Source organism: Sinohyriopsis cumingii, chromosome 14 (genome assembly GCF_028554795.1).
Source record: "Sinohyriopsis cumingii isolate HCF-2022 chromosome 14, ASM2855479v2, whole genome shotgun sequence".
Lineage (NCBI taxonomy): Eukaryota > Metazoa > Mollusca > Bivalvia > Unionida > Unionidae > Sinohyriopsis > Sinohyriopsis cumingii.
This window is the reverse complement of record NC_142974.1, coordinates 1,465,107-1,490,474: the sequence shown is the minus strand read 5'-3', so window position 1 is coordinate 1,490,474 and position 25,368 is coordinate 1,465,107. Positions and strand designations below refer to the sequence as shown.

Genomic DNA, 25,368 nt, shown 5'->3' with positions numbered 1-25,368 from the left:
GACGTCGTTTTTTTTTTACCGGGCGCTGACGACGCTGGATCCGCTGAGTGCAGAAGGTATTAATTAAGCCAAATGACGATTGGACAAAATGTCCGATTCGCCCCCTCTGCTGCTCCTTTATATATATATATATATATATATATATATATATATATATATATATGTAACATTTGTGACGGCAACTGGCCTCATTTCGTTTGATAAATTGCCCGAATCTTGGCAGACTTTATTTAACGAGGTTGACGTGGTTTGTAATCAGGGTACAATTAATTTTTCGGAGTCCACCACCCTTTATTTCCTTGTGATTTTGTTCTCATTCGTTCAGAGTAATCGATTCTATACCATCACAATTCAGGCAAACAAAGAAAGGTAGAGGAACAAGCTTTGCTGTTGAAGACATTTCAAGTTCCAACGTAAATATCACACACTTTATCAGATTATCGGCGATAGCCATTATCGATCTTTACAACAGTTAATAGGAAAAATTGTCTATATTACATATGGTGATTTGTACCGGCGATAGAACCGACTGTAGTCTTCACCACTTGAAGAGTTTCAACAGTCCGAAATCATCTGGGGAAAGCGATTTCCATTAAAAGCTTTTTTATGGGATTATACGCAAAACAAGATATATTTTGAACACACAGACCATATAGTGTGACGCACTTTTACCACGATACACAGTGGACGTTTGTAAAGGTACGTACATTTAAAGAATGTGTTCATTATATATATATATATATATATATATATATATATATATATATATATATATATATATATATATATATATACTAGTATACACTTCATTACGTTGAAGTCTTTTTTTTCAGGATCAACATGAACCGGGTAATTTCATAACTCTTTCTCTATCTATCTCTCTTCTCTCTCGTACACACACACACACACACACACACACACACACACGGACATAGAAGAAGTCATATAAAATTTAGTGTATAAGCAGTTACAACCGAAATATCTCTATTCGACGGAGAAACTATTACTCACTTCAAGAAATTATAAACTATAGAACATACATGACTTTTCCGGCACTTTTGTCGCATTAATAATACAATCACATACATCGCACATAAGATACATGTGTAACTATAATAAGTCTTTCTATCAGTGCAAGTAAATTAGTTTGTGCTTGTAAATATACGTAATCCTCTTTTTCCTTTTCTTTTTCTAAGGGTTTTCTATCATGAAATCATGATGTTTCAAACTTCATTGTTTTTTTATTTATTACAACAATGTATCATTGGGTTGGTGGGGGACCAACCAGCCGCACCCAACGCTTCAGAAGAAGAGTTAAATTATATATAAATCATTCTTTTGATACAAGCAAATATATAACTCTTGCAGAAAAACGATCGGCTTGCAGCGACTTCCTGTTGCATACATATTCGGCCCAAATGTGCAGCAGTACGTTAGGTTTACTCAATGGAACTATATACAGTCAAGCTGATGTCTGCAGGTAAGTTGCAATTAAGCAATAAAAAAACACTAATGCATACAATCCAACAGGCACAAAAAAACTGATGCATGGAATCTACAGTAAAACGTAAAGGCACATTTTATTAACATTAAGTCGATTTCAAAGCAAGTCTTCATGGATTTCATTCACATAAGTTATCATGGATGGCTTAACGTGTGCTCCAAGTTGCACTTGGCTTTGGAAGCAAGTGCGATCTAAAAAAAAAAAAAAAAATTAAAAAAATATAAATAAAACTAAACCAGCAACAGAGAAAGTGATCATTATTAGAAAGCAAGACTTAGATAATCTTGAACAGTGTGTACAACGAAAACGTTCCGGATAACTTCTCTAATCAGATCATGCGTTCAGAGATAACACGAATGAGAGGCTAAAAACGAGATCTTGTTTCATTGGTAGTAGTAGACATGATTTGGATTACAACCGTTTTGCAAAGTCACAAAATGCGAAATAAATGCATTAATGGAAGGAAATTGTTTAGATCACATGTCGATTCCAAAATTTCGACTTCTATATTCTTCTGGCGTTTAAACTCAGCAGATTGTGCATGATTATCATTGTTACATAATGAATTGGTCATTGCTTACCCAATCAGGAGTTAAATCGCGACGCTGTAGCTGTGTGAAGGTCTGAAATATTTTTTAAGTTGTATGCTGTACAGACAGCGAATATACAGTGAATATACATACACTTTATATTTTCTACGTTCCATGCTGTATATACAGTGAATATACATACACTTTATATTTTCTATGTTCCATGCTGTATATACAGCGAATATACATACACTTTATATTTTCTACGTTCCATGCTGTATATACAGCGAATATACATACACTTTATATTTTCTACGTTCCATGCTGTATATACAGCGAATATACATACACTTTATATTTTCTACGTTCCATGCTGTATATACAGTGAATATACATACACTTTATATTTTATACGTTCCGTGCTGTATATACAGCGAATATACATACCTTTTGTGACGATTATCTTTTGCTTATGATGCTGCTCATGTGACATGGCTCTGAGAACTACTGGCATAATAATCACGTGTCAATTTGGCACGTGAAATTCTGATATTTAAAAGCAAAAATCATAGAATAACACCATATGCCCAAAATCTAGCTGAAACCTATCCCATCATGCAATAATCTATTTTAATGTCCTGATACTGTATGAGTGAGAAAAATAAAAATGTTATAAAATGTATTTGCAGTTTATTGTTAATAAATTTTATTTAAAACAATTTTCTACAAAAAAGAACCATTACAATGCAATGATTCATGATATACCTGTGTACAATTATAAAATGTTTGCATAATAGAAGACGTACAAAGTTACTCATGTACCTACCGACCTCGATCCTTGTGTAAAAAGAGGTATATGTTCGTATGGTGAGAATGACAGAGGGACATGATGAAAAAGTCGGTCTTGCCTAGAAATAAAGTTCTATCCTTGTCAAGGTACTTACCGTACTTTTTCTCTCACTTTCTTGAAATACCAAGTTTCCCGATTTCAGCATATTCGATGAGACTCTCAACTGTGTGCAGAAGTCAGTTAAGATGGAAGGTGGCACGTGTAATCTTCGTGAGCTGGAAACGATGTACAAGCATACTGCAACATTGGCTGGTCTCACACCATTCATTCAAAACTGTCATGGTAAGAAAGCATGTAATGGTAGTGAAAATATTAAGGATTAAATATGTGAATATGACCTGTTGCTGATATTTTTTATTGAATTAAGATGGTTTTCTAAAACTAGAAATGGGTATGTGACAAAGCTTGCCGGTAAATTCTCATGGGTCGGTCATTCATCAAGGATGCTAGTTAGGCAAAGTAAAGAAAGTGAGATCAGCTGCCATTGCGTTTTTACTTACTGAAAAAGTGGCCATAATGAGACATTTGTTATTTGCCACACTGAGAAGTTTGACATACTCAAACAGTTGCCACAATGAGACATTTGTCATTTGCCACACTAAGATAGTTGCTGTACTGAAACATATGTTTTATAAATCTGTGCATAACAAATAAGACTACGTTTTGTTATCTTCTTATCTATCGCTATTTTAATTAATATCTACAGTTGGTATGTATATAATTCTTTCCTTTATTCCAGTGTTTGGATTGGTTTGTGCAATAGGCATACACTGCTGATTTCAAGTCGTTTCCCTTCATTTTATTTGGCTTGGCAAAACTAGATTTTTTTCTGACATTTCTTGCATACAAACTTCATATTGACGAAATTTAGCAAAACATACACTATCGACAAACTCACTAAAGACCCTCTCCATTTTCTGGTTCGTGTTATTGAAAGATTTTTTTTAGTCCAGACCCGTTAATATACCACGGTTTATTTTTAAAATAATAATAGCTTTTAGTCCAGGGTTGTTAATATGCATCTGTCTATTTTTGGCATAATACTCTGTATGTGTGGCAAGAAATATTTCAGTAAAACATTGGATATTATACAGATATATAAGACTGTAGTAGTAGTGTGTGATTTGGATTTTTAACGTAGCTTATGTAGTAGTATTAGTAGTAGTAGTAGTATAAATAGAAACATTTTTCAGTACAGAGAGACAAACAAACGAACACATCCAACTGATAAAATGATTACAATATGTGTCAAATTTATTGCTACATGCAATATGGGATGTTACATAAAAACATAAAAAAGATGAACGTTACAGTTATACTTTGTGTACAATTGTTCAATGGAAACATCCGTTCATGTGTGTGTGCATGTGTGTGTATGTGTGTGTGTGCGAGTAAATTACTATACAAACTGTGTTTGACATCAAGTACTTAGTGAAAATCTTTTAGAGTTATATACATAGCTGTTGAGCTTTTCTGTGCTTGTAAGGTTTCCGTCACCAATATATGCGCAAAACGCATAACGAATTCAACCAATTGAAGAAAACAGAATGCTGCAATGTTTAGAATTTGAAAAGTGGAAATTATCCCCAGAATATTCTATCAAAAAATATTTATTTTGGACACACGAGGTACCTCCCGTTCTGTTTTCATGACTCGCAATATGTCGGCCTATTCTTCCCATGGCTCTGAAAAGATGTAATGTTAATATATCGGGCTGTGATGCAATGTTAATGTATAGGTCTGTGATGTAATGTTAATGTATCGGGCTGTGATGTAATGTTAATATATCGGGCTGTGATGTAATATTAACATATCAGGCTGTGATGTAATGTTAATATATCGGGCTGTGATGTAATGTTAATGTATCGGGCTGTGATGTAATATTAATGTATTGGGCTGTGATGTAATCTTAATGTATCGTGCTGTGATGTAATATTAATATATCGGGCTGTGATGTTATATCAATATACTGGACTGTAATGTAATGTTAATGTATCGGACTGTGATGCAATATTAATATATCGGGCTGTGATGTAATGTTAATGTATTGGACTGTGATGTAATATCAATATATCGGGCTGTGATGTAACGTTAATGTATAGGGCTGTGATGTAATATAAATGTATCTCGATGTGATGCAATGTTAATATATCGGACTGTAATGTAATGTTAATGTATCGGGCTGTGATGTAATGTTAATGTATAGGGCTGTGATGTAACATAAATGTATCTGGATGCGATGCATTGTTAATATATCGGGCTGTAATGTAATGTTAATATATCGGACTGTGATGTAATATTAATATATCGGGCTGTGATGTAATGTTAATGTATCGGGCTGTGATGTAATATCAGTATATCGGACTGTAATGTAATGTTAATGTATCGGACTGTGATGTAATATTAATATATCGGGCTGTGATGTAATGTTAATGTATAGGGCTGTGATGTAATATAAATGTATCTGGATGTGATGCAATGTTAATGTATCGGGCTGTGATGTAATATTAATGTATTGGGCTGTGATGTAATGTTAATGTATCGGGCTGTGATGTAATATTAATGTACTGGGCTGTGATGTAATGTTAATGTATCGGGCTGTGATGTAATGTTAATATATCGGGCTGTGATGTAATGTTAATGTATCGGGCTGTGATGTAATATCAGTATATCGGACTGTAATGTAATGATAATGTATCGGACTGTGATGTAATATTAATATATCGGGCTGTGATGTAATATTAATGTATTGGGCTGTGATGTAATGTTAATGTATCGGGCTGTGATGTAATGTTAATATATCGGGCTGTGATGTAATGTTAATGTATAGGGCTGTGATGTAATATAAATGTATCTGGATGTGATGCAATGTTAATGTATCGGGCTGTGATGTAATATTAATGTATTGGGCTGTGATGTAATGTTAATGTATCGGGCTGTGATGTAATATTAATGTATTGGGCTGTGATGTAATGTTAATGTATCGGGCTGTGATGTAATATTATTGTACTGGGCTGTGATGTAATGTTAATGTATCGGGCTGTGATGTAATGTTAATATATCGGGCTGTGATGTAATGTTAATGTGTCGGGCTGTGATGTAATATTAATATATCTGGCTGTGATGAAATGTTATTGTATCGGGCTGTGATGTAATATCAATATACCGGGCTGTAATGTAATGTTAATGTATCGGGCTGTGATGTAATATTATTGTATTGGGCTGTGATGTAATATCAATGTATCTGGCTGTGATGTAATGTTAATGTATCGGGCTGTGATATAATATCAGTATATCGGGCTGTAATGTAATGTTAATGTATCGGACTGTGATGTAATATTAATATATCGGGCTGTGATGTAATGTTAATGTATAGGGCTGTGATGTAATATAAATGTATCTGGATGTGATGCAATGTTAATATATCGGGCTGTAATGTAATGTTAATGTATCGGACTGTGATGTAATATTAATATATCTGGCTGTGATGTAATGTTAATGTATCGGGCTGTGATGTAATATTAATGTATTGGGCTGTGATGTAATGTCAATGTATCGGGCTGTGATGTAATGTTAATATATCGGGCTGTGATGTAATGTTAATGTGTCGGGCTGTGATGTAATATTAATATATCTGGCTGTGATGAAATGTTATTGTATCGGGCTGTGATGTAATATCAATATACCGGGCTGTAATGTAATGTTAATGTATCTGGCTGTGATGTAATATTAATGTATTGGGCTGTGATGTAATATCAATATATCGGGCTGTGATGTAATGTTAATGTGTCGGGCTGTGATGTAATATTAATATATCTGGCTGTGATGTAATGTTATTGTATCGGGCTATGATGTAATATCAATATACCGGGCTGTAATGTAATGTTAATGTATCGGACTGTGATGTAATATTAATATATCGGGCTGTGATGTAATGTTAATGTATCGGGCTGTGATGTAATATTAATGTATTGGGCTGTGATGTAATATCAATATATCGGACTGTGATGTAATGTTAATGTATCGGGCTGTTATGTAATATTAATTATCGGGCTGTGATGTAATGTTAATGTATCGGGCTGTGATGTAATATCAACATACTGGGCTGTAAAGTAATGTTAATGTATCGGACTGTGATGTAATATTAATGTATCGGGCTGTGATGTAATGTTAATGTATCTGGCTGTGAGGCAATGTTAATATATCGGGCTGTAATGTAATGTTAATGTATCGGACTGTTATGTAATATTAATATATCAGGCTGTGATGTAATTTTAATGTATCGGGTTGTGATGTAATGTTAATATATCGGGCTGTGATGACATGTTAATGTATCGAGCTGTGATGTAATAATAATGTATCGGGCTGTGACGTAATGTTAATGTATCGGACTGTGATGTAATGTTAATGTATCTGGCTTTGATGCAATGTTAATATATCGGGCTGTATTTTAATGTCAATGTATCGGGCTCTGATACAATGTTAATGTATCGGGCTGTATTGTAATGTTAATTATCGGGCTATGGAAATGGAATACATTAATTTGGACTCAACATTTCAATCGAGTAATTAGGTCAGGTTTATAGCTGATTTTACAAAATTCAACATAACAATGCCACTAAATGGCAAGAGATATTAAGCGAACTGAACTGATCTTGTAAACAAAAATACTCAAAGTTCAACATTTTATTAAAATAGACTATATTTGTTTGTAGAGAAACAACATGAATAGGATGTAATGTGCATACAAGTGCTCGTATGGGGGGGATTACTTAAGAATTTAGGAACAGACTAAAGCCTGGGAATTTCTTGAGAATCCGTTCGAGTGGCAAGTCGACAAGTTGGATAGCAGATCATAAAGTAATTGTAGCACAAGTTTTTGCAAAATTAGATTAAGATGCAATATTATTCTAAGATGAACATTTCCATTTTTTCAATAACATATCTATTTGTATGATTCTAAAAGATAAATACGAAATAGGTTTTTCTGGGTTACTAGTTTAAGAGGGGCATGTAGTGAGTCTTCATGTTAACATTTAGAAATCACATTTTCGAATGCATTTAGAATATCAGTGTGGGATGGTTTTGTACAATTTATGAATATCGCTTTCGTTAATTAAAGGACCATCGTCCTTTTTTATACAAAATTTGTTTTTCGACCATAAACAACACGTGATCCAATGTTTACAGAAATGACATGTCCTTGCGCAGAATTACACGACGCGCAAACTAGGCCGACAAGGTGGTAATACAGTAGAAGTGTATATAATATATGTGACTGATACACGAAATGGGCAGCTTACCAGTCTTATGAACTAAGTATCAGTATATAAGTAAACTTATCTGTCCAATTATCAAAATATTAGTACACATGTCTGTCCAATTATCAAAATATTAGTACACATGTCTGTCCAATTATCAGAATATAAGTATACATGTCTGTCCAATTATCAGAATATAAGTACACATGTCTGTCCAATTATCAAAATATTAGTACACATGTCTGTCCAATTATCAGAATATAAGTATACATGTCTGTCCAATTATCAGAATATAAGTACACATGTCTGTCCAATAATATCAGTACACATGTCTGTCGAATAATATAAGTATACATGTCTGTCCAATTTAGCAGTACTATTTCTATTAGACCTCTTTACCTCGGAACTATTTTGTTCATCTTTAAATATCTACTCAATATCTGAATTCAAACTTAAAACTGTCAAGGTTATTTCGAAATATTTGGTATAATCTTTATTTATAACAGTAAGAATGGAAAGAACGTATTGAATATAAATCCCAAAAATGTGTGGTTTTGTCAAATGTGTAGACTTAACCGTTTGAGTTTAGAAAGTAATTCTTTAATGGACTAATTTAGAGCGGTGGAATACAGAAAAGAGTAATAATCATACGAACGTGACTATTTCTCCAATTTACAAACACCAAATTTATAATTATCTAGTATTCTTGCTTGGCGTGAAACGAATTTGTAAACGATATTTAATGTAACATCTTCAACTGAAAATACCTGAATTTCATATCATCGATGTGAGAAATTAGAGATAAATAATCATTTTACCTGAATGTATCATATGAATATCTCTGTTCCATTTCTCGTTCATACGTATGATTTATTCTGGTTTTACGTCTTCCGTAATTACCTTTTAAACTAATTTGTGGATCCTTTTTTCTTCATTACGATGTATGATTATAACTTGTCACCTTTTCATTTCCAATTATATTTTTCTAATTTTGGGGAATTTTCCCGATTGTTGCCATATAATCTATAAATTTGTATTGAATTCATACATATTTTAAATTATGATAGGAGTAGAAAGAACCACCACACGCTATCGATGATTGCATGTATCCCTTTTCTTGCCAATCCTTTAAGAAAATCTGTTGACAGCATATTTGAATTATACAAAACTGGTGAAAATAATACTGTTCCAAGTTCAATTTCTTGGTAAAAACACGCCATGCTTATATCATATTGTTGCCAAAATTATTGAAAGAATTTGCAGGAGTAAGTGATTGATTTTCATCCAGCGGTAAATGTTTTATTTTTCTATTCAACATATGATAAAGCTATGCTTTTCTGGGTGCTTAATATTTTTTTCTCAATCGCGATATCGTCCATGTGATTTTAACCATCTTCAGACCTGTATGCCTTATGATGTATTATAATGTAGCCCTGATTTATGAATTTTACAAAAAAAATTGTGAAAACGCTTTGCTTACTGCACTCATTTACCTCATTTTTTTATCCCACGTTTCTTTCAACTTTGACTTGTCATTCTTTGATTGCCTGATCAATATTCACTTTAAGCTGTTCATACACCACGCGTCAAAATATTATCTGTTTTGCATATATTTATCCGAAAATTCCCGGTTATCGTGCACGTGCAGATCGTGCGGGTGTTATTATCAACTAAAGCAAGAACGTGGTTTGAAAGTTCTAAATTACAAATGTAACTATTTGTTTTAAATGTTCACGTATGGTCAAATTGCATGCATGGTGATATACACTTATTCTGGTCTTATTGCACTCGGGGTTTGAGATCATCTGCCCAACAATTACGGTTGCATTGCTCACTAACAGCATACCTCTCCGGTGGCCTAATGGTTAGAGCGTCCGCCTCAGATGCGGGAGTTTGCGGGTTCGAACCAAAGACTAATACAAATGGTACTGAGAGCTGCCTTAGTGTAAGGACTGGTCGGCCTGGTGTCAGGGTAATGTGACTGGGTGGGACATCATGCTACATGTCTGCGGCATGATGCCCCAGTGCTACACATCACTATAAACTGCCACACTGCAGACAACGTAGCGATATGACTGAAAAATTATTAAAGCTAAGTTGAAAATCTAAATTACACACACACACACACACACACACACACACACACACGCACGCACACAACATAAACACTGCTACAAATATCAAAAAGGAACTTGTGTGCCCAAAATTAATTCATGGTATAAAAAGGTAGAACAGTACATAATATAAGAAAGAATCAGAACAATTATGAATATATAATTTTATTTTCATTGAAATCCACTGGAATTCGAAATATTTGACACGCTGAAATTATATGAACCCTCACTCAGCCGGATGACCTCTGACCTCCATGTAATTATGTACCGCATGGAACAATGAATTATATTTGCATTTCTTAAAGACATTGAACAACCAAAATCGACAGTTCATTTTAAAAGAGTTTCATCGATTAAATAGTTTTGGCTGAAAAGGAATACTTGACCTAGTTAAGCGGAAATATATTTCGAAACGTTTATATAGTATTCGTTAAAATTCAGCCCTTTTCAATGACCGTATAGCTTGCCCATTAACTACTTCAAAAGTCTTAAAGCAGTCCTGTTTACTGTCATCATTCTAGTAATTTTTGCTGATGTTAAAAGTAACAACCGTCTCCACCGCTGGCCTAATGGTTATAACGTCCGCCTTGGATGCGGGAGGTCGTGGGTTCGATCCCTGACCGAGTCATACCAAAGACTTACAAAGATGGTGCTAACAGCTGCCTCGCTTGACGCTCAGCATTAGAGGTCAGTGTTAGGACTGGTCGGCCTGGTGTCAGGATAATGTGACTGGGTGGGACATCATGTTACATGTCTGCGGCATGATGCCCCAATGCTAGACATCACTATAAACTATCACACTGCAGACATCGTAGCGATATAACTGAATTTGTAAAAAAGTTTCGTTAAAATTCCAAATCACACACACACACACCACCGCTGTTGTCTTCTCTTATACGTCTTTTTCTTCCTCTTCTTCCTTTTCTCGGTCTTTTTCTAGTTTTGATTGAGAAACAACCAGCTTCAAAACCAAATAAAAACCCAAAGGTTGGTGAACTTTAACATAACCTAAAGGTGAATTTATCTTAATGTTATGTAATTTTACGACGACTTTCGTTTCCATCTTTGTTTCCATCTTTCATTTCCATCTTTGTTTCCATCTTTCATTTCCATCTTTGTTTCCATCTTTCATTTCCATTTTTGTTTCACCGTTTCAGCTTCTCGGTTAAATGACAGTTTTTGTGAATCAACACAGAGACTTGGAGAGCTGATATTTGTTGCATGCAACCCGTACTTCTATCAGATGTCTATGTTTCCAAGTATAGAATGCAGGTTTGGCAAACTCTGAAATGTCTCTATACTACAGCTTGTCACGATTCCTCACTACACCACATGACTCTTCACTCCACTGCATCAAACTAAACTACATTTTGATACACTAAACTATACTTTTCCATGCCATACAGTACACTGCAATGAATCATGCCAGGCTATACTATTATATACTGTGCTGAACTACACTTCACCAAATAATGTCATAATTGGTGACGTCATACAATACTATATTTTGAAGACTCGGCATTGCAATATACACCCTCTACATCTTTCGATTATAACCTTTAGACTATGACACTTTATACGCCACCTTTAGTAGTCCCTCACACAAATGACTTATTAAAGATCATTTTCCTTGTCATCGTTAACTTCAAGAAATGTCTTATGTAACCCTGTTCTGAATTTCTGTTGAATTGAATTTGCTTTCATATTTTTACGAAAGGTCGAATTTGTAACCAATAGAATAATAGAGTTAGTCGATACATTATCCGTCATCATCATGTGATTGTAAAAGAAGTCTTCATAAATTTGATGCCAAGGTATATTAGTACCTTACCGCTTGTTACTGAGAAGCTACTAATGTAGGCACAAGAATGATTTCTTAAATATGGGAATTACCACTAATGTAGGCACAAGAATGATTTCTTAAATATGGGAATTAACACTAATGTAGGCACAAGAATGATTTCTTAAATATGGGAATTACCAGTAACGTAGGCACAAGAATGATTTCTTAAATATGGGAATTACCACTAATGTAGGCACAAGAATGATTTCTTAAATATGGGAATTACCAGTAACGTAGGCACAAGAATGATTTCTTAAATATAGGAATTACCAGTAACGTAGGCACAAGAATGATTTCTTAAATATGGGAATTACCACTAATGTAGGCACGAGGATGATTTCTTAAATATGGGAATTGCCACTAATGTAGGCACAAGAATGATTTCTTAAATGTGAGAATTACCAGTAACGTAGGCACAAGAATGATTTCTTAAATATGGGAATTACCAGTAATGTAGGCACCAGAATGATTTCTTAAATATGGTAATTACCACTAACGTAGGCACAAGAATTATTTCTTAAATATGGGAATTACCACCAATGTAGGCACACGAATTATTTCTTAAATATGGGAATTACCAGTAACGTAGGCACCAGAATGATTTCTTAAATATGGGAATTACCACTAATGTCGGCACAAGAATTATTTCTTAAATATGGGAATTACCACTAATGTAGGCACAATAATGATTTCTTAAATATGAGAATTACCAGTAACGTAGGCACCAGAATGATTTCTTAAATATGGGAATTACCACTAATGTAGGCACAAGAATGATTTCTTAAATATGGGAATTACCACTAATGTAGGTACAATAATGATTTCTTAAATATGGGAATTACCATTAATGTAGGCACAAGAATGATTTCTTAAATATGGGAATTACCACTAATGTAGGCACATAATGATTTTTTAAATATGGGAATTACATGCTTTCAATAGAATTATGAATTGTTTCCTTGCTTTTTATGATTCCATATTTATTTATCTTACAAAACGGATTATTTTCCATTCAGCTATGTTGAGTTTTTGAAAAACTGTGTGAAGACAGCAACGCCACTGCTTAACGAGTCATGTTCTGAGAGTCAAATCGATCAAGCTCTAGCTAGCAGTGTACTCGATTCGCGTGTTCGAGCCCTATACCCTTCGGTACAGTTCAACGAGTGCTTTCATCATACTGGGGCTACCAACAGCCGATGTAGGATGGCGTTTTCAATACCACAAGAAGCCACTCGTTGCATCAGCTTTCTTGCCAACGTCAACTTCTCACTTCCAGAAGTTACGCAGGCGAGTTCTTGCAGGTAACACACAAACACATACATTATGTTGGTATACTCTAATCAATAATTATGACGGAACATGTTTGGTGTTATTGCAGTTTTGTAGGTAAAATGGTTCATAGAATGTTGATTGACATTTTCCTAAGTGTAACATACAAACTGTTTGGTGTTCCCAATGCCTATATAAGTAAAGGCTACACGTTTATGTTATCTAGTCAGTAAGATTGTAGTGGAGATCAGCTCATAGACAAACCTGATGAGCACTTATACTAGCTAATGGTCAATTGATTCTTTTGATTCAATTTACTCCTTTCGTATTTAGGAAAGATAAACCTGTCATTTAGGAGGAGCATATCATTTCTAACAATTAGAAATGCAAATTACTAAAATTAAATCAGCAAGGAATTACAAAGGTCAGCAGAACACGAACTGATGCTTGTCAAATTTCAGGTCTGTTGGAGTTTATTTTTTGGTTAGAAATTGAAAATAAAAATCTTATCATTAAGGTGATATATTTATTTACTTGATTCAAATAGTTCGTGGTTTCTTCCATGTATATCCAAGAGGATGGCTTACATTTTTGGCATAATTATCATTCTGATAAAGGGAAAGAGTCATTGACCATCCCTTATCCTGAAATCAATTTGATCATCACTGTACAAAGACGTCAAAAATATACATATTCACTTTGACTCAGAATTAAGTTGACCTGCGAGAATACTTACGGCTATCATCAGATCATAACACGCGTTGCTTTCAATACAAACAATAGATGACTCCACGAAGTGTTTTCAATACAATCATAAGATGACACCACGTAATGATTTCAATATAAGCAAAAGGTGACACAACGCATTGCTTTCAATACAATCATCAGATGACACCAAGCAATGCTTTCAATACAATCATCAGATGACACCACGCATTGCTTTCAAAATAATAATCACATAACACCACGCATTGCTTTCAATACAACCATTAGATGAACCACTCAGTGGTTTCAATACAATCATCAGTTGACACCACGCATTGCTTTCAATACAATCATCAGATGACACCACGCATTGCTTTCAATACAATCATCAGATCACACCAGGTATTGCTTTCAATACAAGCAACAGTTGACACTACGCATTGTTTTCATTACAATCATCAGATAACACCACGTATTGCTTTCAATACAACCAACAGTTGACACCACACATTGCTTTCAATACGATCATCAGATAACACCACGCATTGCTTTCAATACAATCATCAGATGACACCAAGCATTGCTTTCAAAATAATAATCACATAACACCACGCATTGCTTTCAATGCAACCATTAGATGAACCACTCAGTGGTTTCAATACAATCATCAGTTGACACCACGCATTGCTTTCAGTACAATCATCAGATGACACCACGCATTGCTTTCAATACGATCATCAGATAACACCATGCATTGCTTTCGATACAATCATCAGATGACACCACGCATTGATTTCAATACAATCATCAGATGACACTATGCATTGCTTTCGATACAATCATCAGATGACACCACGCATTGCTTTCAATACAATCATCAGACCACACCAGGTATTGCTTTCAATACAACCAACAGTTGACACCACGCATTTCTTTCAATACGATCATCAGATAACACAACGTATTGCTTTCAATACAACCAACAAGTGACACTACGCATTGTTTTCATTACAATCATCAGATGACACCACGCATTTCTTTCAATACGATCATCAGATAACACCACGTATTGCTTTCAATACAACCAACAGTTGACACTACGCATTGTTTTCATCACAATCATCAGATGACACCACACATTGCTTTCAATACGATCATCAGATAACACCACGCATTGCTTTCAATACGATCATCAGATAACACCACGCATTGATTTCAATACAATCATCAGATGACACCACGCATTGATTTCAATACAGTCAAGCAAAGACGAATTTAACATTAGCACAAGTTAATAATAGGTGCATTTTCGTGTTGAGACCAGACATTTTTTCAACTTTAATTTTTTTTTGTTCTGGATTGGTTGTGGCTTTTGTTACGGTAAAATGAAATTGATTTATGCTTTGAAATATTTAGAATTCAGACAAAACAAGGACGTATGTATAATACTTTTATCTGAACCATATTTCTGGTCAGAACGGCGAAAAAGCATTCTTATGAATTACGTATCAAGCGATGATTTTGTATTGCCACAAGAGTGAATTGAACATATAATTATAGTGTAGCTTCTTGTCAGTGACAACACTGACGTATATTACGGTATAAATATCTACTTGTCAATTATAACAGTGGCGTATATTAAGATATAAATATCTACTTGTCAATTATAACAGTGGCGTATATTAAGATATAAATAGCTACTTGTCAATTATAACTGTGGCGTATATTCCGATCTAAGTAGCTACATGTCAATTATAACACTGGTCTAATTCTTTAGATATAAATACTAGTTGTCAATTAGAACATCGTTGTATAGATTCAGATATAATGTGTCGAGCGGGTTTAATTTTTCATTGCATTATCATTAGGTCCTTATACATCACACAGCTATTAAATGGCAGGTTGTCCTAGCTTAATGAACACACGGTTCAACTAGTTTTATGAAACGTGAAAGAAAAAATTACTCTATCTGTTTACCAGGCATAATAAACAAGACCAAATGAGCTACCGGTTGTAGGGACGTTGAGCTACAGGGGTACGGTAGGCTATTCACTGATCACGGTGTAGAGTGTCATTCATTTCACTAACTATAATTCACATGGATATAGAATCTCGTTAACTGTAATTTCACATGGACATAGAAGCCCATTAACTGTAATTTCACATGGATTTACAAGCCCATTAACAGTAATTTCACATGGACATAGAAGCCCATTAACTGTAATTTCACATGGATATAGAAGCCCATTAACTGTAATTTCACATGGACATAGAAGCCCATTAACTGTAATTTCACATGGACATAGAAGCCCATTAACTGTAATTTCACATGGAGATAGAAGCCCATTAACTGTAATTTCACATGGAGATAGAAGCCCATTAACTGTAATTTCACATGGAGATAGAAGCCCTTTAACTGTAATTTCACATGGATATAGAAGCCCATTAACTGTAATTTCACATGGACATAGAAGCTCATTAAATGTAGTTTCACATGGATATAGAAGCCCATTAACTGTTATTTCACATGGATATAGAAGCCCATTAACTGTAATTTCACATGGATTTAGAAGCCCATTAACTGTAATTTCACATGGACATAGAAGCCCATTAACTGTAATTTCACATGGACATAGAAACCCATTAACTGTAATTTCACATGGATATAGAAGCCCATTAACTGTAATTTTACATGACATAGAAGCTCATTAAATGTAGTTTCACATGGATATAGAAGCCCATTAACTGTTATTTTATATGGATATAGAAGCCCATTAACTGTAATTTCACATGGACATAGCAGCCCATTAACTGTAATTTCACATGGATTTAGAAGCCCATTAACTGTAATTTCACATGGACATAGAAGCCCATTAACTGGAATTTCACATGGACATAGAAGCCCATTAACTGTAATTTCACATGGACATAGAAACCCATTAGCTGTAATTTCACATGGACATAGAAGCCCATTAACTGTAATTTCACATGGTTATAGAAGCCCTTTAACTGTAATTTCACACGGATATAGAAGCCCATTGACTGTAATTTCACATGGACTTAGAATTTCGTTAACTGTAATTTCACATCTACTTAGAAGCCCATTCATGATAATTTCACATGGACATAGAAACCCATTAAATGTAAGTTCAGATGGTTTGAGTACGGGAGTAACACTGTGAATTTTTCAATAGGTTTACTGTCTACCAGATGAATTCGCTCAGAATGAAAGAAAACGGATGCTAGCTGACTCGACGCTAGAAAAATATTGTTGTGGTTTCATATGCATGATAGGTTGAACGATATGTCTGTCTGTATGTATGTATGTATGTGAAAGAGAACAGCACACTAAATAATCAACCTTTACTTAAAATCACTGAGATTTCTGTATCAATTAAAGCTTACATAATAATGTTTCTTGGACAGTCAGTGTAGAGACTTGTTTTATATTGGTCAGTCTGTTCTCCGAAGTCCTTAGCTGCATGCAAAGGGTGTACTCGAATGAAGGATCAACATGTACGTTGGACGTTTTACGCTCTACGGTGATCTCGTTCGGAGAATTCTCCCAAGCTGATTGGCTGCCGGTAGAAAAGTTCAAGCTGTGCAAAGGTACATAATATTACTTGTATATTCAAGATCGGTTACGGCCGAAGAAAGCTCAAGGTTTCTAAGCAAAGGTTCGCAAAACATGTATGTTTCAAATTAATAGAAACAGTAGAAACCCGTCTCCCACACCACCTCCTTTATCACCCCCTCCCGCAACAAAAAAAGGTCAAATTAGTATCGCCCAAGCCCCAGATTCCCTTAACCACAAACCGTGAATGAAATAAAGCCAACGGACATACAGTGCATGAAGAGATAAACTTTACACTGCGCAAATTTCTTTGAAGCGTAAATAGAGAGGAAGATCTCGGATTGATTGTGGTCTCTTGCATATAACATTTCTTGGTCTGACTGACAACAGGTGGAAAAAGTCCATACCACACATACGTGTTTTTTAATTATATTATTTATTCTCAGAAAAACAAATTACGTGCAAAATATCGGCTCTTTTAATATTTTCAGAGGCGAAGAATCGTCCTCTAGCATTGATAACGTGTTTTGTAGTTATCTTCAAGGGTTCTCTTTCTAAGTTGATTGGTTCTCAGTGGAAAAGGTCCAGTTTTAATATGTCAAGTCATGGACATGATTTTTGCATATCATTTCCAAGAATCAAACTAAAGACTGGCGAAACAAGTGGTAACTTCTGTAATCATCATCATCATCACCAGTCTCATGACCTAGTGTGGTCGTTGAGGCACTGTGCTGCTGAACATCTGACCATTTCCCTCCACTTGTCTCGATCATGTGCCAATACCTGTGTCTCCGCAAAACTTTTCCTGGTCCATTCTGTGATGTTGTCAGTCCACTTTTTTCTCTACCTCTCCTTCTGCCACCCTGGACGCTGCCCTGCAGGACTGTTGTGGATAGACTGTTGGCTCTAGTGACATGGCCATACCATTTCAGTTTTCTCTTTTTGACGGTGGTATGGAGGTCCTCATATTGGCCCACTTCGCGCCTTATGGTGTTACGCACTTCTTCATTTGTGATGTGGTCCATGTAAGAGATGCCAAGGATGGTTCTGTAGCATCTCATTTCAAGTGACTGGATTCTTCGTTGTAATTCTGCTGTCAGGGTCCATGCCTCACATGAGTACAAAAAGACTGAGATGACTAGAGCTCGCAATAGTCTGATTTTAGTTTTCAGACATATTCTTGTCTCTCCAGATGGGTCTTAGATTTGACATAGCTGCCATTGTTTGTGCTGCTCTTGACAAAATTTCTGCCCTTGATCCCTCTTCAGTGATTATGGAACCAAGATATTTGAACTGGCTCATTGTTTCCAATTCATGTCCTCTGACTTCAATCTTGGCTGAGACTTGTTTGCCACTATCTGTCATCAGTTTTGTCTTCTCAGCGCTTATCTTCATGTCAAATCTGGACGATGTTTCATCCAGGTTCCTCACTAAGGTGGCTAGCTCGTCTTCACTGCCTGCCAGTCCATCAATGTCGTCTGCAAAGCGGAGGTTGGTGATGTTACGCCCTCCATTGCTGACTGTCCCACAGTGGTTTTCCAGGGCTTCGCTCATGGTGCGCTCTAAGTAGATGTTGAAAAGCGTGGGTGACAGGAGACAGCCTTGACGCACTCCCACTGTTGTCTGGAACCAGTCCCCCACAGCACCTTGGGCAATTACTGCACTGGTAGCCTTGGGGTACAGCTGCTTGATGGTATTGATTAACCTTTGATCCATGTTATACTTCTTCATTGTGGCCCACAATGCCTCATGCCACACTCTGTCAAAGGCCTTTTTGAAATCGACAAACACATCATAGATGTCTTGTTGGTGTTGCGAGTACTTTTCGCACAGAACCCTGAGATTGAATATTTGTTCTGTTGTGCTTCTTCCACTCCAGAACCCGGCCTGTTCTTCAGCGATTATTTCTTCTGCTTGTGGTTTCAGTCTGTTCAAGATGATCTTCAGCATTACCTTACTAGCATGGCTGATGAAACTGATAGTTCTGTAATTTTGGCATAGCTGGAGATTGCCTTTTTTGGGAAGTGTTATAATCAGTGACTGGGTCCATTGTGTTGGCCATTCACCTGGAGTAGACAACATCCCAGCTGAACTTATCAAGAATGGGGGAGAATCAGTGAAAGAGCTACTAACTTCTGTAATGACCATGTACAATTCATACTTCTATAATGACCATGTACAATTCATACTTCGTTGTAAGAATTTCATTTTTGTATCTTATATCTTCCTCCCTTTAATAAATTATCGAACCAAAAAGTCTTGTAGGAAGTAAATATGAAAGGACCAGTGTATTCAGTATGTAATTAAATATCCGATTACAACATTTCCTACATCAAATATATATGTGTGTGGGTATGAGAGCAGTAATCATTTGAAGAATACGCTTTTCAAATATATGTGTGCATGTAAGCGGTCATCAGAGGAAAAATATGCAACATCAAATATATATATGTGTGTATGTATGCGAGCAGTCATCACCTGAACAATACACTATATCAAATATATATGTGTATGTAAGCAGTCATCAATTGAAAAATACGCTACATTCAATATGTGTGAGTTATCGAGCAGTCATCATTTGACAAATACACTTCGTCAACAGTGTGTGTGTGTGTGTGTGTGTGTGTGTGTGCTAGCGGTCGTGATTTGAAAAATACGCTGTATCAAATATATATCAAATGTAGTTCGTATATGTGTGTGTGTGTGTGCAAGCATTCATCATTTTAAAAGTACTCTAGATTCCAAGGCGGAATAAATCTATACGGTCAAAAGAAAAAATAAGCATAAAAAATAGTCCACATACGTATATAAAGAAATAAAGAAATCAATTAAAATCAAAGATGCATTTGTTAAGAAATGTAAAGTGAGGAGGGAAATCTCATCGTTTTATGTTTTATTCGAGCTGTGAGTGGGAGACTCTCCATTACATCTACCTGGCATTTCATATTGCATTAATGAATTGACGATTTTAAATTTGCCTTCTTGTTACAAGACACGAACATATTCCGTCATAAAAAGGAAGTTATTATCATTAAATATTGTCGCAAGTTATCAAATCATTTCAGTATACGAGGGCTTTTCCAATACCTCCCTGTGTGGAAGTAATTCTCGACTTCTGGATATATTGTTCTATGTCGGCAAACAGTTCCTGGAGAGTTTGAACCAGATTCCGGTGTCCTTCCAGTGCCAGTAAGTAATCCCCGTAGGACAACAATCATTCCAAGAAAGTGATATGGTACATAAGTACTAGATGAATATGTTTGTCATTATATTACACTATTATGCAACTGTTAATACTAATAAAACAGGTACATGTATTTTTTTTTTATAAACATCGTTATTATTATGATAAATAACTATTTTGTTGATTGAATTCTTGTAATTATTTATGACTACTACTACTGCAACCATCGACGTGTACTTACTACTTTATTATTATTATTATTATTATTATTATTATTATTATTGTCCCTAATAGTATTATCGTTATTGAAGAAGGCTGCGCACCAGTGTTTTGGGGTTTGTAGTTGGATTAGGACCATTTTACGTTACTTTTTTTTGGGGGGGGGGTGGCTGGGTGGGGTAGGACCATTTTAAGTTACTATTGTGTGGCCTTTGTTGGGTTAGGACCAGTTTACGTTGCTATTTTTTTTTTGCTGGGATAGGATCATTTTAAGTTACTATTTTGGGGAGTTTGTTGGGTTAGGGCCATGTTACGTTATTCTATCTAAATGGTACATTTGAGATCTAACAAAGCGATACATTTTATGTCTTCCACGGGCATGTATCTCTAATAACGCGAGACATTTTATGTCTTCCACGCACATGCTTCTCTAACAACGCGATACATTTTATGTCTCTCATGTTTCTCCCTCTAGTATGTCTCATTTGAAATGGAAATAATCTTATCAATATAGGATTAAATTATCATGGTTGGGTATTTATCGATGTGTCAATTTTATGTAATCACTCACAATATAAATAAAGTCCAAAGGACACATCGATAAATACCCAACCATGATCATTTAACCCTTTAAATCATAATTACTTCCGCTCTAACATCAGATTAGCAGTTTTAACCAACAAAACATTCACTTTTATGTACATCAAAGTTTTCTTTCATTAGCCTCTTAACTGCGGTGGAATACATAGCCCTATCTTCAATAGCCAAGATTCTTTATACAGTGGTACGGGGTAGAATGTCATAGCGGGTCATGCCAGTGATATACTGTTATGATCATTAATTTAATATATAAAAAATGGCTGCTGCAGTTAAACTAGGAATATTCCTTTTTTAAATTACGCTTGCGTATGGCACGTGATGTTATAGCATCGTTGTTGTTACTTTCTACGCATTTCGATCATTCAAAAGCAAAATCGCGTCCATTTTTAGTGACATCCCTTGGTTGACATATGACCCTGACCTTTAATAACCACTGCTGTATCATGTTGTCGAGGTGAAATGCAATAATTTCCGAAGATTGGCTTCAAAGCCTGCCATATGCCTTCTTCTACAAAAAGAGTGAGTGTTGGAGTGCAGGAAGATCTGTGCAAGTAAATTGTTTTAGCTTCTAACGGCGATTTTAAGCTGTGGCTTGTCATTTTTGATCGGAAATCACACGAGTGGGTGGGTGGGAGCTTGTCGTTATTATTATTAGGGTGCAAGGCGTTGCCATAGATAAAACTTTACATCACATGGTCTGGTAATGGAAACCAAAAGTAGTCCGCAGAATGTATCGATGTGTAAAAAAAAATTCCAGATCAGTATCACGTGACCGTTTACATCCAATGAAAGCGTAGAAAACGCAGTCAGTTTATAAAAATTGGAATTATTAGTTGATAATCTATTTGCTACTAACATGGTGGTGTATAGTATGAGTGTGTAGTTTCCTAGGAAACATGGTTTTATTTATTTACTCTTTTTACTTCCTTGAAAAGCTGTAAAGGACATAATTTTATGCAATCAAAATATGCAAAATAAATGACTTTCCCATGTTTTACCTCTGATGCTTTTGTATAATTTTTATGTCTACCTTTGTCATCACCCGCTCAGGTGACCTAAGTGGTTAGATCGGGAGGTCGCGAGTTAGAACCAGGCTGAGTCATACCAAAGACTTACAAACATTAGTACTAATAGCTGCCATATTGAGCGCTCAGCACTAAGAGGTTAGTATTAGGACTGGTCGGCCTGGTGTCAGGATAATGTGACTGGGTGGGACATGATGCCACATGAATCCGGCATGATGCATCAGTACTAGACATCTCTACAGACTGCCACACTGCAAGCATCATAGCGATACGACTGAGAAATTGTTGAAGCAGTGTTAAAATTTCAAATCACACACACACACACACACACACACACACACACTTATGCCAGCTTTAGCAAGAATGAGCGGATAATAGTCATTTAACTGATAGATTAAGTTTGAAGATAAAATTTTGATTTGTTTTTATTTAAACATGCAAAATGTGAGTTTTGAATCCCAGTTGGAGAATGAAAATGTAACCTTGGAGTCAAGTTACACCGTGACTATGTTCCACTTCAGGAGGTAACAGTGGGGTACATTTGATGCTGATTTGATTATTGTTTTACAGGGGTTTTGAGCTTGTGACGAACACAACATTGATGCAGATCAATACATTAAAGGAAAACTGTGTCAAAGCCGACTTAATTCGAGCGATGACGTCGACGATGGGGAAGGAAAGATTTCAAATGTATCCCAGTATCCACATAAATGAGTGTGTCCACTCACATACTGAATAAAAGTATCCACATTAATGAGTGTGTCCACTCACATACTGAATAAAAGCATCCATCTATCAGACTACAATGGCTACCAACGTTTTTGTTGTTCTTAATTTTATTAGGACACATACATCTAATTGAATTAGAACATGCATATCCAATTGTATTAGGACATATATATATACAATTGTATTAGGACATGTATATCCAATTGTATTAGGACATGTATATCCAATTGTATTAGGACATGTATATCCAGTTGTATTAGGACATGCATATCCAATTGTATTAGGACATGTATATCCAATTGTATTAGGACATGTATATCCAATTGTATTAGGACATGTATATCCAATTGTATTAGGACATGCATATCCAATTGTATTAGGACATGTATATCCAATTGTATTTGGACATGTATATCTAAGTCCGATATTCTCTAAACATTTGATTATGAACCTCCAACCAAACCAATTTGTTATTATGAACAATTTATTTTCCTTTTATCAATTTTGTTGTCTTTCTTTAAATTCAAACATTTATGAACTATTAATAAAAGCTACAATTTTGAATTTTGAAATAACAACTGAACGAATGCAAAGCAATATTAAAGCACCGGCGAAACGTACTAAGTACCGAAGTGCGAAATGTTTGAACTAGCGAAAATTTCCAGCTATTCAGTTACTGACCAACAGTTAAAGCTACATTCACTCGAGGTTGGGTCTGTGGATGCTTAACAATACACTAATTCAGAGGATTCCACTTAAGAAGCATTTTAACTGAATGAATTACAGCGATACAAGATTTCGGCAATCATATGTTACGTGTTTAGTCTCGAATACACAGTAACAGAAGAAAGAGTGAAAACAACAAGCTTTGAAACATTTACAAAATAATTTATTTCCCTGGAAAAACTCTGTAAAAATGAAAATAACTTAGTTTTAACAATTTAATCCAAAAATACTCCAAGAATAATCCACTAATTAAATTTTAGAAGTTCTAATAATGAAATGTTCTAATGAATTCAAGTTCGAGTCCCGACGAAAAATCTAAGATGCAAGGTGCTGACGTATACTGTATCCTTTGAGGTGTTGTAAGTATACAGTTCTGTGTTATTCACAAACAATAATATGGTGTTTGAATTAATGAAATGTCTTTGTCCGAGAATTCTGCATGAGCACTCCAGATAAAAAAAATTATCCTATAGAATTCAAATAATCTGTATAAAAAATTAATATGTAATTCCCCAAACTGGTCATAAACAAGCGAACAGCTTGACATCAAGTGTTTTAAGCCCAAACAGAGAAACATCTCTATAAACAAAGATTATACAGTAACTTGAAACGCAAAACAAATTCCTGAATGAGGGTCAACATTTTAGAATCTTCGAGAAGTATTTACGTCTAAAGCACGTATTCCCAGTATGACCTTGACAAAAAGACAATCTTTATATTCTAAATATAAAAATGAAAAGTTGTTTACTTGTCTCAGTGATTTTTGTAAACAAGGTCGGGAACCAGGCTAACTTTAGGTCTTTACAACTGAAGAGTCAAGGTCAAACTATTTTCTGAAACATATATCAAGTTCCTAGTTAACAAAACTAATTATTTTGACATATAATGAAATTAAAAATAAGAAGATTTAAAACTTACAAACAATTAAATTAAATCAAATATAAATTAAATAAAATATGCATAACATCAGTTTGTAAAAAATTATATATATTTCATTTGTTTCGCACAGCAGCATTGTCTTGTTTTACATGTAATATGCAGGGATGTTGCCGTCTTATTGGTTGTTGAGTCAAACGTAGTTGTGGAGCTTTGTTACAAATGTTTATATTTCTAGATCATTATGTTTACAGTGGCGGTTTGATAGAAACACTACTTACATGGTGCTCAATTGTTGTTAAATTTTAGTATCAATCCAATTATATAACGAGGAAAATAAACTTAACGAACATCAAAAA

At 35.1% G+C, this 25,368-nt stretch overlaps 1 protein-coding gene across 1 annotated transcript; it reads left to right on the top strand.

Moving 5' to 3' along the window:
• The first annotated feature begins 838 nt into the window (after positions 1 to 838).
• On the top strand, positions 839 to 25,368 carry LOC149783083 (uncharacterized). Its single transcript, XM_089933064.1, has 8 exons — positions 839 to 849; positions 1,369 to 1,480; positions 3,027 to 3,166; positions 11,417 to 11,531; positions 13,119 to 13,403; positions 17,534 to 17,685; positions 20,716 to 20,839; positions 23,249 to 25,368. Exons 2-8 carry the CDS (start codon positions 1,419 to 1,421, stop codon positions 23,415 to 23,417), a joined length of 1,047 nt encoding a protein of 348 aa, XP_089789190.1. The 5' UTR covers positions 839 to 849; positions 1,369 to 1,418; the 3' UTR covers positions 23,418 to 25,368.

Coding starts and splice junctions, on each gene's coding strand:
- LOC149783083 (XM_089933064.1), top strand. CDS start 1,419: ATGTGCAGCAGTACGTTAGGTTTACTCAATGGAACTATATACAGTCAA. Junction 1,481..3,026: donor AGTCAAGCTGATGTCTGCAG/GTAAGTTGCAAT, acceptor TCCCGATTTCAG/CATATTCGATGAGACTCTCA. Junction 13,404..17,533: donor ACGCAGGCGAGTTCTTGCAG/GTAACACACAAA, acceptor TATATTGGTCAG/TCTGTTCTCCGAAGTCCTTA.